This window comes from Tetrao urogallus (assembly GCF_951394365.1).
Source record: "Tetrao urogallus genome assembly, chromosome: 1".
Lineage (NCBI taxonomy): Eukaryota > Metazoa > Chordata > Aves > Galliformes > Phasianidae > Tetrao > Tetrao urogallus.
In genome coordinates, this window is record NC_136813.1 from 13,057,226 (window position 1) to 13,076,477 (window position 19,252).

Genomic DNA, 19,252 nt, shown 5'->3' on the forward strand with positions numbered 1-19,252 from the left:
ACTAAGGTCTCTGCCAAACACTCCTGTGTCTTGACCTTTTTCTGCCTGAACAAGCTCCACATTTCTTCCAGCAGGAACAGCCTCCACTTTTTTTAGCTGTGGGCTCTTCTGACTCAGCCGCCTTAATGAACGTGCACATAATGGAATAAAAAGGTGGAAGGTGAAAGAAGAGGAAGAAAAGTTATCTATTTATAGTCTGCCACAATTTTAAAATAGTTGCCAATTTGTACCTAATTATTATTCATGCAATGAGACGTAAGAATGAAACAAATTCCAAAAAGAATGATGGAATAGAACTGTCATCTGTATCTGAGAATATTTGGGAGAGCCTAGTGATACATCATGTGATGAATAAGAACAGAGCCAGGAAATATGTGAAAAGTCAAAAGAGAGAATTAAAGCTATGTGTGATCAGAAGTATCTGCTGTCACTGTTTTACGCTTTGAACAGTATAGATTAAGCCAAATTAGCTGCATTTGGCAAGGATCATTGAAAACACTTAGTAAAAGTGTGTGGGTTAGCCAGATTTATTTGTTCTTTGTTGTGGAATCCACCTGATGCTAGAAAGGTATATAGCAGTGTTTTGAGATGGCATATGTGCACCATGCAAGTTTAGTGTTCATTCAAAAATGATTAAATACAACTTTATACCCAATTTTTCAATCTGAAAATAAATAGAAGGCATCGTGATGCAGGATTCCCATGTTAGACTTGGCCCCACTCAACATCAATTTTGAGAATATCTCCTTCTCCTTCACTGTTTTTCCTTTAGACAGTAAGTCAAGTGACTACACGGAGTTATAGTTGATTGATTTTCTAGATGACATCATGAAATCAATTTTTATTCCATTTTGTGAGCTAAAATAAAGAAACCTTAGTGCTTATAATAGTTAACCTCAGCCACTTTTCTCCTCAGTAGTATTGAAAGCTTGAAGAAGACCCTCTGTGTTTTAATTGTGTAATAATGATAAAAGAAACCTGTATTAACTGGAAATTGCACTGAGCCCTAATGGGGGAGGGAGAATGGGAGTGAAGCATTGGGCACATGCTGTGCTTCATTAAATAGTGAGAGGCCAACTTGACATCCTCTTACTGAAAAGATGTTTGCTCATTAGTGTATTCTGGAGTAAGGGTAAAAGGATCTGTAATCTGTGTGTCAATGAGGAAGGTACTATTTGTGTATTCTCTTGTCATGCAGGTTTATTTTCCTACAACCAGCATCCCATAGGCAAGAGACAAATTAAGAATAAATGACTTAAATGTTTGCTATTCCTGAAAGGAAAAGTAAATCCTGTATTATTATTACTAGTGTTTGTAGTGGAAAATAGGTATTTTGAAAAAAAAAAAAAAAGAAAATAAAAGAAAAGAAAGGCCTTTAAACTCTTTTATTTAGTTGTACGGTTATGAGTAAAAGAACTGAAGTTAAATGTAAGTGTTGGCCAACAAAAAGCAGATGACTTCTAAACTCATCTAAAACTTCTTCAAGATGACTCATCCTTCTGAAAGAATTAATGGTGCTATCTGGTGCTATCTAATTTGAATTAGATTTGTACATTTTATTTTGCTATGTGAAAAAAGGAACAGAACAGCTGACAGAATTCTGAGGTTGGATTAACAAGTACCACTGTGTTTCTTCCCTGGAAAGAGTTAGGGAGGATTTTCTCTGAGTTTTTATGATAGCCCCTGTAAAATTCTACTGCTGTATTTCTGTATTGCCAGGCATTTGATTTGTATGGCTAATGGAAACTTTCAGATGTCCAGCACTTTTCTGGAAGGCTGCATTTAGAAGCCAAAGCCATTGCATCTATAGCAAAATTACTAGGCTTGTTTTTAGCACCTTCCAGTTTGATTTATTTAAAAAAAATGCACAAAACCTGTAAAATACTTTTTTTTTTTTTTTTTTACTCAGAACTTCTTCATTTTAAAAAGAATTAAAGGGTCCAGATGGACTGTACTTCAGAAAATTAATATCATATCTTTTGCAAGTGTTACTCCTGTTTAAAGGGCTTGGAAATTCATAAGTGGATTGATGTGCTATTCTGATTTACATTACACAGTTAAAATGCTTTATTTTATCTATCTAGCTTCTTAATTTCTTTTTATGCATTCATTTGTAATTACTTTGTGGAGGGAGGCCATGTTTGAATGCTGGTTTCTGAAGCATAATATTTTCCATGAGGAATTACTTCTTCGTGTCACTTCACACACAGTTTCACCTCTGAGTACCTATAAGCTGTGTCACTGCTTGTAAAACAAATGGGACTGTACTCTGCTACTGCAAAAACTTGCAGAAAATATCCAATTCTCTTTGCTATATTTCCCGTCCCCCAAAATCAGAAAGTCATGTCCAAGTTATCTTCTGACTTTCGGTTGCCTACTGACCACCAGTGCTCCCAGTACTGTTTCATACCAGTGCACATACAGCCATTATGTGCTGGACCAAAGGAGCAGCAGTCACACTGCAAAAGCTTGAATTTTCCTGTCTTCTGCAGGGCAGCACCTTTCTACATTTATGTGTAACATTTGGGGAGCTCGTCTTGTTCTCAGTGGTGCATTAAGCAGTGAAGTTGTTTTGTCAGTATTTTTTTAGAAAAACATGGGGAGCTCTGGCTATAGTAGGATGTGGAGAGAATTCTTGAAATGTGTCCTCACAGCAAAGAATTGTCATGCAGGCATTATGCAAGGCTGTATCTAATCTAGGTTAGCAGCCACTGTTTAAAATACCACTGAGCTTAAGTTCAAGAGTGTTTTCTGTTTATGTTCACTGAAGATTCATAGCCAGAGCAAAGCACTACGTACGCCAGGGTTGAAAACATCTTCTACATCAGAAATCCTATATTTTGCAGTTGGATTAAGGAGAAGTGTAGTGTGACATCTCCTGGATAAAGGATACATCCACTTATTTGGGGATCATTCTAGATTTCATGTATGGATTTCAAAGTTTAGTGTATTCTGAAGAACATTCTAGTATGATGCTGTTTGTGAATAGTTTTGACCATTTATTATTTTCATTTTCAAAAGAATGGCTGTGTAGTTCTTTTCAAAGAGCATGACCAATTGTCTTATGGATCAGCCTTCTTTTCAGACTCAGTGCTGCTGTTATACTCACCTCTTCCCTGTCATAAAATCATTCCAAGGGATAAAAGGCCAATGTTTCTTGCTGAAGGTGCCATCTCTGCCATTCAGCATTTTATCCCTCATCTCTAAACCACTATTGTGTTAGAGTCCACTGTTCTTTTTCTTCTTGTCTGTTTCTATAATGAAATAATCTGCTAGTGTTCAATTGCATAAGGTTAAATCTATGTCTGAGTCATTGCCATTTTACTCTGTGTCCAAAAGATAACAGGTAGAGGAATAAAGTTGATGTGATGTTACCTGAAGTATTTGTTACCTTTGATGAGCACTCTGAAAGTAAAGAGAAATTTCAATTTTCTGTCTAAATGTATGAGCCTAGTACTAGATGTAAGGTCTTCTTCAAAGAAGGAGTTCTGTACAGTTGAATTTCCTAAGCAGAATAATCCTCAAGATCTGCATTTCCTATTTCTCTATGGTAATAGAATGCTCTATCCATCTAGTTGCTAAAGAAAATCAATCAGCTGGAACATCAAGCTGAAATGCATGGAAATAAGACCTGAACATGTTCAAATTAAAAAATGAGAAGTTTTTTATTTTGTATGCTGCATGTGGACTTTTATGTTTTATCTCTCTACTCTACCTAACTCTGTCTGAAATAGCGATTAAATGTCAAAATAACTTTTTCTTATACTGTTGTTTTAATCCAGGACCACTTGGATTTACATGGATAAAACATTACTGCACTTACGATAAAGGAACAAAAACATTTACAATGAGTATAGCCGAAACTAAATCTGGTGGAAAAGTGGTGAGTTTGCACAACCTCCAGCACGTGCATGAACTCTATATTCCATACTTTACATTAAGCATTCAGCAGATGTTAAAATAAAAAAAAAATGGTGAAAAGAGTATTAAACTGCTTTCAAACATGAAACAGTGTACATTTTAGATAGATACATAATGTATTTAAATAAAAATATTCATTATATAACACATGAAATCCATATTAAATAACTCCTCTAATATGGTTGTTCCAAATGCATAGGAAAGCAATCACAGTCATAGAATGGACAACATTTAAAAGAAAGTTCTGAAGGTTGTTTAGTTCAATCTCCATGCTCAGTGCATGTCCAGAACCAGAACAAATTGCTCAGGACCCCCTCCAGTCAGGTTTTAAACATCTTCATTAACTGAGACCCCTACAAACCTCTGCAGGCAACCTGTTTCAGTGTTCAAGCAGTCCCACTGTGAAAATGTTTTCCTTGCATCTAAATGGAATTTCATGTATTTCATTTTGGGGCCATTACCTTATGCTTACACATGGCACTGCTGAGAAGAATCTGTCTCCATCTTCTTCAGTTCTTCCCACAGCTATTTGTAAGCACTGGAGGACTTTGTATTTGAACAGTCATAGGTGTCTCCAGCCTGCCCTTATTTGACAGGTGCTCCAAACTCATTTCACTGTGCTCATGTCTCTTGTACTGAGAAGCTCAGCACCCAACGCAGCATTCCAGATGATTCTCACCAGGACTGAGCAGAGAGGAAAGTAGAATCATCTCCCTCAGTCTGCTGGCAGCACTCTGCCTGATGCAGCTCAAGGCTGTTAGCCTTCTGTGCTTCAAAAGGACATTGGTTTATGGCCAGCTTGTTGCCACCAGAGTCTGAAGATACAAGCCAGGCTGCTTTCCTGGTGCCTGAGCTTATTCCTTCCCCTCTGCAGGACTTGGCATTTACCCATGGTGGACCTTATAAAATTCCCTTTAGCCCATTTCTCCAACTTTTTGAGGTCCTTTTTACACCCATTTGATGTATCAGCCATTCCTTTCAGCTTTATACTGTGAGCTAAATGTAGTCTTAATTTGTATGCAAAGAAATTGTTGGAAAAGTTCGTAAATATTTTTAAGCTCTTCTCTTAGAGAATGCTTTTTGGTACTGTTTACACAGTTGAATTTTCACAGTTGAATCAGTTGGACATGATGTGTAGCCTATACCAGTCTATTGCCTGTACTAATTTTCTTTTGTTTTGTTTTGTAGAATGGCCTTGTCACAAGCTCACCAGAAATATTCAAGCTGAAATCTTGTATCAGGAGAAAGACAGACTCAATTGACAAACGCTTCTGTTTTGATATCGAAGTATTTGAGAGGTTTGAATTGTTTTCATTATGTTAACATATTACGAGTAATGAAGAAATTAAAAAAAAAAAAAAAGCAACTTGCAAATAATATATAACAATTGCACTTGTAGTAGGGACACACGTCTGTGTATGCCCACGTCTAGGCAAGCCTGACCTAGCTTTCAAGACCTGGTGCTTACCTGGTACTTACTTGTTCAAACCTGTTTTTCTAACAAAATTAATAAGTTACATATGTATTGTCTTAAGTGTGTTATGTTTGCATGCAGACAGAATGTGGCTTCTTACAAAACTTGTGGCACAAGTTTTTTCTTTGTAAAAGTGTTTATTCTTTCAAGGTTAGGAATGAAGTGAGAAGTATTGAATGAAGCTTTCCCTTTAACTGTGATGGAACACAATGCATTTCTAGACTTTGTCTAAGAAATATTTTGTGATTATTACAGTATTTTAAATTTCCATACAAGGCTGTTGTTTAGCATGTTAATTATGAGGTTACATTTTGTACTTTTAAATATATTTTTATAAAATAGTCTTTTGAGTAAGTTAAAAGTTTAGAAGCAGAAATGTTATGTGAGTTCATTCAGACAAATGTGTATCTTGGAAGCTTGAAATGATAGCTTAAATTTGAAGTTAGTACTTTCTTCTTTTTAAGTAGAGTTGCATATACATTGTGGTACTGTCATTGTAAAGTGTTTGTAAATGGGTATTGTCTCTTATGTATCCCCTACTCTGTTAGAACAACCTATCTGCAGTTCTTTAAGTGCTCTACAGAAATCACTGTAGGCACTCTTCATATATAGTTTTATTCCTCCTGTACATTTTGATTAATTTGAAATGTGAATGGCCTGTTAGTTAAAGGCCTTCCAGAAAGCAGGACAAAATATTGAAAGATAAGTAGAATGCAACATTTCTTAATCACTGTTATGAGCATATACCTTTCATAAGTTGATAGAAAGTTGGCTCCTGCAGTTTGTTTGATATTCAGCAGGGAGGTAGTGAATTCTTAAGTGTCAGCAGAGGAGATAAAGCCCAGCCAACAAAATACCTAGAAATGTTTGGTGGGAGTTCATAAGCAAGGACAGCATTGATGTCATGTTGGTAAAGCTTGGTGTATTTTTTTTTTGTCTGTGAAAATAGAAATACTGTGGTTTTTATTAATGTAGACAATGACACAAAATGTGAGTAAAAACACATAAATATGGAAACAGTATTAAAATACTATATTTCAAAAAGACTGCAGTAATGATTGCATTAAAATATTTGTAAGCGGAACTTGAATTCAAGATGCATAGTTGCTTGGAAATCAGCTGCAAAGTACAGTGAACTTTAAAAATAATTGACATCTGCAAAATTTCCTTAGCAGCATAAGATTACAACTTCTTTTCTTTTTCTTTTTTTTTTTTCTTTTTTTTTTTTTCTTTTTTTTCTGGGAAAGAGCTCTTTTTTGCATATATGCAGCTACAACAAATCTTTAAAATTCTAGCATAAGATTTTGTGGGTAAATTTTGTCTCCAGGCACCAGACAGTGCTAATTCTCTTTGTGCTATTGTATGAAGCACTGTGTGAAACATTACAATTCAAAACCATTGGAAAAAACATACAGACTGATGTTCACATTTCAAAAAAGAGCCATGTTTAATGAAAGAAACCATGTGAACCACTGATGGGGAAGACACAGCGTGATCCTTGCTAATTAACACAATGAATTTAAATCTACTTTGGTGTTTTTCACACCTATGTTCAGCTCAGATTTCGTAGAAAAACTGTTCTAAAAAATAGTCAGCATCTGATTTGTATTAGAGTTGTATGCAAAGGTAGCATCATAGAAGGAATGTTTCTCTTTGAATGTAATTTTATTTTTTGAGAAATACCTGCTTTTTCACCCACCTTTGTAAGTGCAGCATATCTAATATACTTCCGGCTGATTTCAAGGAAATCACTGCAGTGAAGGTCAGAATTTCAGATGAACAATTTAACAGTGTAATATTGAAATTTGTGAAGGTTTGTGCGTAAGTGCTGAATGTACTTGTTGTCATAGGTTTAGTAGTTTCGTGTAGATTTCTTTTGTGTTTACCTGTGTTTCAAATTATATCTACTTCTTCACATTCTAAGTAAATAATGTGCTGAGACCAGCATGGCTTTCAGTGGTAAAGGGCTTTTGCATCAGTGTGTGCTGCTGTGCATAACATCTTCTTTCACTGGACTGATAATAGATGAAACTATTAGTAGAAAAAATATTTTTAACTAAAAATTATTATAATCTTGATCTTTTTTTTGTCATACACACATCTCACAGTAATATTAGTCTTTTGTGATTAAGTTAGAGCTAAAGTTCTGAACTGTCTAGTCTTGGTTATAAGAACAAGGCTTGCTTCCCCTCGATGATTTGGTGTATGTGTCAATACATGTTTTGTTGTTTTGTATTTCCCAATAGCTTTTCACATGCTTTCTAATTACAAGTTCAAAATTGAGGTCTTTTGGGGAAGATGGAAAAGGGTCATGGTTTATTGTTCATTTATTTTTATTTTGGAAGATGACAGATACAGTGTTTTTAATTGTAAACCATGAACCTACCTTAGAAAATTATGGTTCTGGATGGTGTGCTGGAAGTTTTGAGCAGAGGTGCACTACGCTGGTGTGGGAGCAAAACTTTTTCAAGTAGTCTGTCTCTTGGGCACTCTGTTGGCAAGTGAATGAATTAATATCATACCATTTCTTAAAGAATTAATCTGTGATCACAGGTTAAGTTGATTCTTTGTTTTTCCACATCTGTTCATATAATAATTCCAGTAACAAAGATTGAAACTGGTTTCCTCATCTATTCTCTGATTGCAGTGAATCTTTTTCTAAGTAGTGTCAAAGTTCCATCAACAGAGAATATATCATTTTTGACCTTTTAGTATAGCAGTTGGGGCCAACATGCAGAGCAAACAAGTTTTTTAAAATCTCTAAGTTAAAAATTCTATACCTGCACCATGGCAGTACTCAGCAACATTGACTTCACTCTCTGTGCTTTCTCTTTCTAGGCAACACTTTCAAAGGACTCTTTTGATGTCTATTTTATTAACTCATTAACTTCTCTCTGTCTCTTTTATATATATTTTCACATCAGTATTTGTTTGGATTTTGATTACTGTTTGAGCAGAAAAAGATCAGTAACTTCAGTGTATGTATATTTTTTTTACAGGCCTGGAATCATCACGCTACAGGCTTTTTCAGAATCCAACAGAAAACTGTGGCTCGAAGCTATGGATGGAAAGGAACCAGTAAGGATATTTGTCCTTTTCTTTTACCTTTATAGATTTATAACATACATGTTAAAGAAGGAAGCTAGAATACATTTCAGACAGAGTTACAGTACTGTGCAGTACAATAAAGGCAAATATAGCTTTTCTGTTTCTCATAAAATACAATTGTAAATGAGCAGTGAAGATAGATTGTAATTAGTGAAGCAGAAATACTGGTATATTTAAACTTTTACTTATAATTCTTGGGGGCCTGGAGGTTCTTTTTTTTATATTTTTATGTATAGGTTGATAGCCTGTTGTCATATAGGGTTTGTGATTCAGAAAAAAACTGTGAAATGGTAGTTTCTGCAGTGGTCACAACAAACCATCTCTAGGCAGTGTTACGGAATAGACAGTAAGTACCATCTTGAAAATCACTACAGAGAGCATAAAAATGTGCTGAAAGCTACTAAGACAGGCTTATCTGAGGTTTCTTCTCAGTATTAATCAGCTCTGAAATTGTCACTGAATAAGGTGATACCAGCATGGCATCCAAGGGAGAAAAATGGTTGGTAGATTTTATGAGATAAATAAGTATTTTTACAAAGCTTATTGCTTGACTGAAAAAATGCAGAAATGAAATCACTCTTTGTATTAATATTTAACCCATTTGCAGTCTTCACATCTGGCTTCTAATACATTTTATGTGCCTGTAAACTCATTGCAAATCCCTTGGCAATCTATAATCTCAAGGCCTGAATAGGTTTTTGAGACATGTTCCGCTGGCTGCCTGCCTTCTCTTTTGAGTGCAGAACAGAACAGCTGTGTATCTTAGCCAGAGCTGAGCTGTGCGCTGTTGCCCCTCTCCAACTGCTAACCTGAATGAGTGCTGCTGGAATTAAACATCGGGAGGAGGTGAAGAGCTTGGATGGTTTTCCCATAGCAGTGTATTACACTAATGTGCAACGTATTACAGATGGTTAAGAACTATGAGCAATTCCAACAGTAAAGGACTTAACAAACATTGACCTGTTGTATTTGTTGTTTTTTTCCAGATCTACACACTGCCAGCCATTATTAGCAAGAAGGAAGAAAGTAAGCACTTTAATTATGCAGAGATATGAAATATTTCCAGGTTTTGTCATTACAAAAATGGGTTTCTGAATGTGTGTCTGTGTGATAGACATTATTTATGTTTTCTTTCCATCAGTCTGAAGATATTATACAGTATCACTAAATGCTGTTTGATGGATTATGTAATTGGATTACATCAAAGCATATCCTAAATTATGTAAACTGTGAGAAAGCCTTCAACTTTTGTGTTACCAACAAACATAAATTGGAAGAAAAATTGATTGGTCCTGAAATGACATTATATTTAACAAATCTGCAGATTTCCATCTACACTCTTTATACTTAAATGTAAATGCTTATATACTTAAATGTGTTGAAATATCATTTCTGTATGGGTCATACCTTTTCATTTATAGGTATATATGTACCTATTAGGCATATGCAGTGTAATAAAAACAAGTATATTTATGAATATTCAGACATTTATCTATGTGCAGTTGTATTATGGTAACATATGTAAACAAATGCAAAACAAAAATTTAAAATACATTTGAGTATATAGAGAAAGAGAGGTGTCAGATATGCACAGGTGTCTTCGAAGAAGCTGAATTTGAGAACAGAAATCTAAAATTAAATGAGCATGTCTGTTGGGTTTTTTGCTTTTTTATTGATGCTACTATTTTGATGATGACACATATGCTGCTCTAAAATCTCTGTTTAGCCAATTAGAAGAATAAGCATCAAAGATCCAAGAATTAATGCATAATGCATTCACTTGAAATAATAACAAAGATTGTTTTGCTGTGTTGCTATATTTTGAGTAGTTATATGCATGTGCAAGAAGCAAGAATGTTGTTGTATGAAAATCAGTGAAAATACTCTGGTCATTATGTTAAGTCTTGAATTCTTAAAACCATTTCCCTCAGCGAAGGGAAGAGAGTTCTTGTAAAACACTGACCTTTGGACTCTATCTGTGGAGTTACTGATTTCTAATAAAGGCAGTAGAATATTCTCATAGGCGTGAGAAAGTTGTATTTTTATTGCTAAGTGTATACATACATTATAGACTTACAGAATAAGTATCATTATCTCACTAATAAATGTGTATCAGTCTTTTTTGACTGAAATGTGGCTGTAGCTAAACATGGAGATTTTGTGTATTGATGAGTTGAAAAATTATTTTTCCTTCTCTTTTAGTGTTCTTAAATGAAGCAGGTTTCAACTTCGTGAGGAAATGTATCCATGCTGTAGAAACAAGAGGTAAGTATTAAATCACAGATGATATACTAGATTACTATGAATATTTTTCTCAAATAATGCTTTGAATCTATGTATTTTAAAGCTCTGTTTTAGAGTATGGCCGTCATTCAGTTTGTACTTTTCACCTTCCATGGATGTGCTTTTTGCTTAAAACCATTGGCACAAATTCCAGCAAAGGTTCATTGCATATTATTTAAGTGTGGTTTTTTGTTTGCTTGTTTTGATTTTTTGTTGTTTGTTTTTTTTTACATCGTAGTAGTTTTGTGTTTTTTAGAAAGCTTAATACACTGTTGCACACATACTTAGTTTAGGTCTTTTATTTGTGTGCACTGAATTATGCTTTTGATTTCTGGCATGAAACCTTAAGACCAAAAAGTACATGGTGTTAACACTCTTTGCTGGCAAATATTTGTTGATGAACCTGATCCCCCATCATTTCACTCAGTCATTCTACACGCGGCTTATCCATTTATAAAAAAAAAAAAAGGGTGTAGAAACCAGTATTTGGTAGTGAGAATGTACAAAAAGAAAGTAATTGTCTGTTGATGAGGTGGTATCTTGTAACTCATAGTAAGCTGTTTGACAATTCCCTTTCAAACAGCTGTATGGTGTTCCATAAGCAGAAGTGACCTTTTCTTGTCTATGCACTGAGCTCTCTGAATGCAAGTCTCTTCTAATCCAAAAGCTGTGGAAAATCACTCTGTGCAGCATTGAGCCCAGCGTGATTTCTTCTTCTCAGGTAGCAGTGTTGTGTAGCTTTTGAATCACTCACAGCTTGCATTGCTCTGTAAAAAAATGATAAATAATAAAAATTAATAAAACAATATCACCTGCAGGTTGTCTAGCAGAGATCAGAGGTTAGAATATTGTTTTGAAATGAAAAATGTACAATCTCAAAATAGTAAGACCAGAAGAAGGAAGAAGAATATATTTACATACCCACATTAAATCTACAAATTAGGAGTTACAGTTTTGAATGCATTCTGCTAGAGACAGAAAGTTGGCACTTATGATGTGGAATAAAGGAATAAACTCTTCCTGTTTTTGTTCTCTGAGTCACACAACCAGAGTAAAGGAGAAGATTGTTTTTCTGTATTTTTCCTGACATTTCAGTACAAAATCTATGAGGAGTGAGAAGAAGAAAATATCACATCAAAATTTGCATTCTGCTTTGGACTTCCAAGTGCTGTTGATATTTAAAAAAAAAAAAAAAAAAAAAAAAAAAAAAAGGTTATAAACAGTGAAATTATTATGATTAGAATATTTTGAGTGTCACATCTCACATCTTAGGCGCTGTTTGTTAGTATCTGTTGTGCTTTAGTGCTATTAAAAAATAGAAAGCTGAAATCTGAAGATAAATTGAAACTGACTTTTTGTTTTGCTTGGAGATCCATACATAACTTAAATTCTGAACTGCAGTGTTCCAGTAGAGCACAATATAAGTTTTTATTTTGGGTAAAATCATTATCTCTTCTATAAATGAAAGAAAACAGGCTTTCATTGGAAGGGGCAATGCAGACACATAGTATTTCCACTGAAATCTGGGTCGGACGCCTTTGTAGACATGTAACACATTTTAAGACTTCTTTGGAGTCTTGTTTTTCACTTTTTCCAGTCATTCTCTGGATGTTTTCTGATACAGGTTGTTCCAATGCAAGGACTTCTGTTAATGTAGGATTGTGATTAGAGTGTGGCATGGTGTGGATTCAGTGGAATGCATTTATTAGCATCCCAGAAGTAACTCAATAGGGTGAAGCAGTACTTGATAATGTAATTTTTCAATTTTCCATAAATAAATTGAGGTTGTTTGAAAACACAAACAAGGGACACATGAGTGTAATTGAAATAGCCATCTTCTCATTGTTTTCACTGTTCTTCTTTTCCCAATGTAGGCATTACCATCCTGGGGCTGTACAGAATAGGTGGTGTAAACTCCAAAGTGCAGAAGCTGATGAATACCATATTTTGTAAGTGTCTTAAGTGTACCTTTGTCTATAGCATGCAGCACATATACCATGATCCTTTTCTGTTGTACCCAGGAGAGCACACTTAAGTATCCACAGTTTTGTATGTCTGCTTGCTGCCACTCATCTGACTTTGCAGTCTTGGAATGGTAGTCAGTCTAACTAGATTCCTTGTGTACATTATTATTCAGTTTTCTACTTGGAGTCATCGATACGCATGAGCAAATTACTGATAAAACACATTTCTTCTTTTAGCGTTTATATTTTATTTATTGGCATCTATCTGGTGTTTTCCAGAAGTGTTCCAAAGCTTAGTTTTGTAACACAGCATAATTCAGTTTAATAGACAGTTATTGTATTTCACATTTTTTGTTAGTCTGGCTATCTGATGCCTGTCTTTCAGTCCAAGCCAGATGAATTATGAATTCTCTATTGACTTGGTGTTACTTTTACTCTTTGGTATAGTGCATACATTTACCGTTTACAGGTACTAAATATGAATTGTGAATTATTTTCATTAATAATCTGTCAGAGATTAAAATAATTCAAATTGATCAAATCTAACTCTTAAATAATCGTATGAGCTAAATGAATAATCTATTAGCTTCTATTTGCTGCTTTTCTTGTTTGTGTGTTGGTCAAAATATAACAATCATAATTCAAATTTCTCCCAGCCCCTAAATCTCCTCCTGATATGGATATTGATATGGAAATCTGGGACAATAAAACAATAACTAGTGGACTTAAAAACTACCTCAGGTAAGTATGATGCTATGCTATTCATTTGATGGCTCATTAATCTTTTGCTTATAAATATGATATTATATTTTTTTTACTCATTAACATGGTATTAATTGAGTATATTATCATCTTGTCTAATATCCTTATTAAAATGTGTAATAATCTAAAATTTATCACACACTTTTCTACCTTGTTTAGCTACAGATTAGCCAGAATATAATTAACTGCATGCTTTTATTTAAAATATTTTGTGTAAACTAAAAGCATGTTTTGCTGAGCTTTTTTTTTTCTGAATTCCTTCTGTACAATGATTTTTCATGGCATCATTGTTGGAGCAGAGTAAATCTCTTCAAAAATGTTAATACTCTTGTTTTTATCGTGTGGTGTTGGTATTTTCACAAGTAAGATATTCCTCTCACAATTTTCAAATTTTTTGCTATTATGAGACAGAATCTTAAAAAGCAGATAGAACTCTTCTTGAATGTCAGTATATAATGTTGAAAGTAATCATAATAAAAACATAAAACTCAGATGGCGATCGTTCCATGTCTTCTTAAAAAAAATGGATTTCTTAGACTGGTCCCCTGGCAGAGGGCAGCATCAGAAATCCCTGGAAAATGTGCTTATGATTTATAGTAAAATGTGTATGTTTATATCTAAAATGTGCACATCAACTTCATTGAAAAGAATGACTTTAGCTGAAGAAATGCATTTCTTCAGAAGCACAACTCTCTTGTAGGTGTCCTGTTTGTGAATCTAGGACATGAGATAGCAGTAGCTGTGCTTTTATGTCTCTAAGACAATTCACAGGCTACTTTCAGAGGAGGACTTTTCCAGGATCTCTCAGATTGGATTTTTAGTATAAAGTTTCGTAACTTGTTTGCCTTTCTTGGGCAGATTATTTCTGCAGCCCACTGTGCCATGTTCTTCAATAGTATTATTCCTATTCCACAGTATAGAAGTCTGAAAACTGTGAGTCTCTGTGTTACAGTGCTGGTAATGTTTCTCTTACGAACTTCCATGGTATCACCATCTTCAACTCAAGGAGATTTTCAGACTTTGTATGTGACTGAGTTGTATACAGTGGTAATCCGTGAATTGGGTTTCCTTGGATATACCAATATTCATTATGCTTATAGTGAGAGCTATCATAATGACAACTGCAAAGACTAAAAAGACTTTGAGTAATGCATTTTTTCAAATGTCCTTTTAAATTTACGAGCAGGTGTCTTTCAGAACCGCTGATGACATTTAAGCTGCACAAAGATTTCATTGTTGCTGTTAGTAAGTAAAGTAATTTATAACTTTCACAAAAGTAATATTTTTTCTAACCTTTAATCTCCTCAGTTGCTATCCCTGTTTTTCTCCTTGGTGTAGTATTCAGTTATCCAGCCAAGGATCTGAGTTCTTCTATTTCACTGTATATGACGACAGTGCCACATGAAAGCCCTCAAAACAAGAGAAGTCATACTAAAAGAAGCTGTTCAGTGGTTTGTTCTGATCTTTTTAGAGCTTCTGAGTGATCGCTTTCTGCATGAAATCTTTAATCTTGATGTGTTTGTTTGATTGATTTGTACAGGCTGATAATTATTCTATAGCATTCCTCCCCTCTTGTCCAGGGACTTTTATTTTCCCAGCTTGCTTTGCAAAATTGGAGAGGGATGGTAATAATCCCCTTTTCATAAATGGGGTAATTAGATAGGGAGAAAAATTGTGTTTCTGACAACTCCAGTTTAGAATTTGAATTTATTTCTCCATTTCCTCTTACATTTTTAAAGAGACCGTCAATAATTTTAGATGTTTTAAATAGCAAGGGATAAAATCTTGGATTCCACTCAAACACAACATGGAGTCAAAATTGCCACAGATTTTGTTGGCTATGGTACTGACAGTAAATGCTCTTTGCAAGTTACTTGAAATCCAGATTCCATTATGTTCTTGGAATGGATAAAATTGAATTGCTTTCATCATTTTGGAGGCTAATTGAGTTTGGTTAACTGCAGTGCATGTGTTTGGCATACTGGCACTTCTGCCATTTTTAGCCTCATTTTAGCGTATGTTTAATCTGTCAATAATTTCTGTTTTCTGTTCAATAGAATCAGATGATCAGAACTACAGAGTTGAAGCAGTGCATGCACTTGTACATAAATTACCGGAGAAGAACAGAGAGATGCTGGACATCCTTATCAAGCACTTGGTCAAGTAATTCTTTTTGATTTTTATGTTTGATACTACTGTAAGATGTGATCATTTTCACATTTAATTTGTCAGTGTTGCGTAACCCGTTGTAGTAATTGTGTTAAGACAGTGCCACCTGAAATTATATTTGATTTCTGAAATGTACTATGCAGTGTTGCTGAAGAATGCTCATTATAGAAATAAAATAAAAAACACAATGAAAAGTCACCAAGATAACTGATAATGTTAGCATATAAAATATACTGGTATGTTTTCATTCACAATTCCTACTTATTACAGGAATTGGTACTATTTAAACTGTAGAAACATTTAAGACTATGCTAAGGTTGTTAATAAGAGAATGTTATTTAGGTCCTAAAACTGGTAAAAAGTGTAGGCTAGACTAATACAATATAATTTATCCTTCATGTTTGATCTAATTTTTATCTCTAAAAGCTCTAAGGTGTAATACGTTTTGAAAATTCTAATTCAAAATGTTTTTGTTGTTGTTCTAGACAGCCCTATAAGTGTCCAAACCCATGTTTGAGTCTCCCTAGATTTTTCAGCTATCCTGAGTTTTAATTAAATGTCACATGGAAAAGATTTTTCTATTTCTTTGAAGTGATGATCTTTTGTCTCCATTTAATTACTCTTAATCTGCACTCAGACAAAAAAAAAATACAAACTTCTTTTTCTATTCTGTCTCTCTCTGTCATTAGCTATGATTACATGCCTTTATTACATCATTATATATCCCTTTTTTCAGCAAACCTTATTCGCGTGTTTTACAGTTCTTCACTAGATTTTGCTGAATATTTAAATGAACACATTATTATTTATGAGTTGGGATGCTGTGTATTTTTTAATATATTTCTCAGTGATCTTGGAATGCGAATGAGGAAACAGCAGTTCAGATGAGGCCCACAACTGACATATGTAGAAGATGCCATGAAAGTCTCCATGTTGTTTTTATTCCATTCCATACATCCCCACCATTTTATTCTTTTGATCACAGCTTGAGCAACCCCCATCTGCAGAAAGTTATCTGCACTTTGTTTGGTGGAAGTTTTTTAGCCACAGTAAGTTATTTTTAGCTGTTTGGGGAAACTCAGAGAACCAGAAGAAAGCAGGTTCTGTAAGTTTCCAACAGAAGAGTTTGATTATTAAAAGCGTAGGATTTGATGCTTTCTGACAGCCTAAGAAGCTAGAACTTGTAATCGTGAAATACCGATGTTGTAAAAGCTGCAGTTTTGAGCACCACGGTACAAAATGTGCATCATAGAACTATTAGAGAGTGTCCAAATGAGAGCTACAAAGATGGTGAGAGGTTTAGAGGAGAAGACATACGAGAAGAGGCAGAAGTCCCTGGGTTTGCTCAGCCCAGAGCAGAGCAGGCTGAGGCATGATGACAACTGCAGCTCCTCACAGGGAGTGGAGGGCAGCGCTGAGCTCTGCTCTGTGTGACAGCGACGGGGCCGAGGGAACGGCATGGAGAGGCAGGTTGCATGTCAGGAAGAAGCTCTTCACCAGAGGGCAGTGGGAGTGCAACAGGCTGCTCGGGGCAGAGGTTACGGCCCTGAGCTGCCAGAATTCAAGGAGCATCTGGAGGACACTTTCAGACATATGGTCTGATTTTTTGGGTGTGTAGAGCCTTGAGTTGGACTCGTGATCATTGGGGGTCCCTTCCAATACTCCCTTGTGATATTCTATGATCCATTGATTTTATATAGCACTTGACTTACCTGTAGGCACAATTAATTTAGGAAACATTTATTTACTGTCCTCATTCCTGGACTCTTATTCTCACTGTTACCTCAGATGCATTTCCAAAAAGTGCATGCCTGCAGTATTCCTTCCTTTAATTGCTCTCTTTAGTGCTCGCCTGTCTCGACTTTGATGTAATTCTCATTTCTGATAAATTGAAATCTTTGAGATGAATTCTGAAAACTTTCAGTTCTTCTAGTCCCAACATTCAATTCATCCTTTCTAATTTCTCATATAATTTGCCAGCTGTTGTTTATGCCAGCTACTCTAATGAGATAAGTTCAAAATCAGCCTTGTGATCAGTGGTTTCCTTTCCTTTTCTTCCTCCTACCCCTGTGTGGAGTTTTTTCAAGGAGCAAATTATACATAAAGTGCATAACTTTCTTTAGGCGGGGAAATGAGAAAAAAAAAAAAACATTTTTCTTCATTCTTTTGTTTGAAATTCTTGAAATATTTGAAATTGTTTCCTTGATTTAGCTCTTAAGGCCTTTAGTTTTCTGCCTACCTTGACTTACTGTGTCACTGTGCACGGCTAAATAGGATGTAGTTGTTGGGGGATGCAGATCATACTAAAAACAGAGTAACAGATCCAGAAAATCTCAGTGAGCATTTTGCAGAGGGGTGGTGCTGTGGGAATATATACTCAGCAGCTAGGCAAAAACTGGACGTTTGGTATTTTTTTAGGCTAGGTAACTCTTTTTTTGTTTGTTTGTTTTTAAACTTTCCTAATCAAATTTCCTGCTTGTCTCCTTTAAAATATGAGTCATTCTTTGGTATGATTTAAAAACACCAGGTCTTCCTACGATTGACAAACTGGTAATATGAGATATTTACTGGGGGATATCAAGGAGAAAGCATTTCCATTAATGAATGTCTTACAGTCAAGCATAAAATGCACATTTACTTTAGCTATCTATTCAGAATTTCAGTATCCCAACAACAGTAGAACTGGGCTAAGAAAAATTGGTTCTCAAAATAATCCATGTACAGGTCTTACTTTTTTCCTTTCTGTTAGAAATTCAGCTTTTGAGGTACTTAGCAGAGAGTCCTTTCTGGTTACGGTATTACTAAATTTGTCAGAAACCCAAACTGTGCAAACACTGCTCTCTATCCTGTGCTGTAAGACTATAATGTTTTTGTAAGAGATCTTAAGAGTTAATGTGCAGCACAAAGCAGAATAACATTGTAAAGAGTTATTTTTTAGGGTTTTCTTTGCTATTCAAAATTCCAGTTTCATTAAGATCCAGTGGACTTCCCAGAAACCCTTTATTCAACTAAGCAAAACATAAGATAAAATTTTATTGAGAAAGTGGCTAAAAATACAGTTTAACAGAGAAGTAATTTCCATTATTTGACTTCTAAATAACTTTTTTTGCCAATGTGGCTTTCTAAGTAAAATTTTAGAATATTTTGAGGCCTAACTTAATGAAATAAAATAGGAACCATAGCAAGATGGGCATTAATTTTCCTGCAGCTTGTATCACATTATCTTCTATACAAACTTCTTTCTTATATTTCTCCTGATTATCAGTGTAAGTAAGGTACTAAAGTATTCCTATTCCAGTTACGAGGGCAGTATTTACTTCACCACAGAAGTAATTCTAGACCATCTAACCTATATTCTGTGGTAAATCTACTGTTTATATCACTATCATATCACTACTCAATAAGGAGTAAATCCAAGCATGAGTTTGATCTTGATCCTATCAAAATTTTGTAGTAGCCTTTGGAAAATCTGACTTTTTGTCACCGGATTTCTAATATTTGTCAGGGACTTTCAGTTATTTGCTACCAAACTTTGGCATCAGACAGATCATTTTTTTAAATGTTTATATAG

At 34.8% G+C, this 19,252-nt stretch overlaps 1 protein-coding gene across 1 annotated transcript in view; it reads left to right on the plus strand.

Moving 5' to 3' along the window:
• The window catches only part of ARHGAP42 (Rho GTPase activating protein 42), a gene marked incomplete at both ends in the record, with an annotated part of 153,761 nt that overhangs the window by 115,747 nt on the left and 18,762 nt on the right, over positions 1-19,252 (plus strand). The window contains 9 exons of the mRNA XM_079548751.1: positions 3,783-3,883; positions 5,110-5,219; positions 8,395-8,473; positions 9,490-9,529; positions 10,706-10,768; positions 12,661-12,735; positions 13,407-13,491; positions 14,699-14,757; positions 15,570-15,675. Coding sequence (XP_079404877.1) covers positions 3,783-3,883; positions 5,110-5,219; positions 8,395-8,473; positions 9,490-9,529; positions 10,706-10,768; positions 12,661-12,735; positions 13,407-13,491; positions 14,699-14,757; positions 15,570-15,675 — 718 coding nt within the window. The remainder of the gene's footprint in view (positions 1-3,782; positions 3,884-5,109; positions 5,220-8,394; positions 8,474-9,489; positions 9,530-10,705; positions 10,769-12,660; positions 12,736-13,406; positions 13,492-14,698; positions 14,758-15,569; positions 15,676-19,252) is intronic.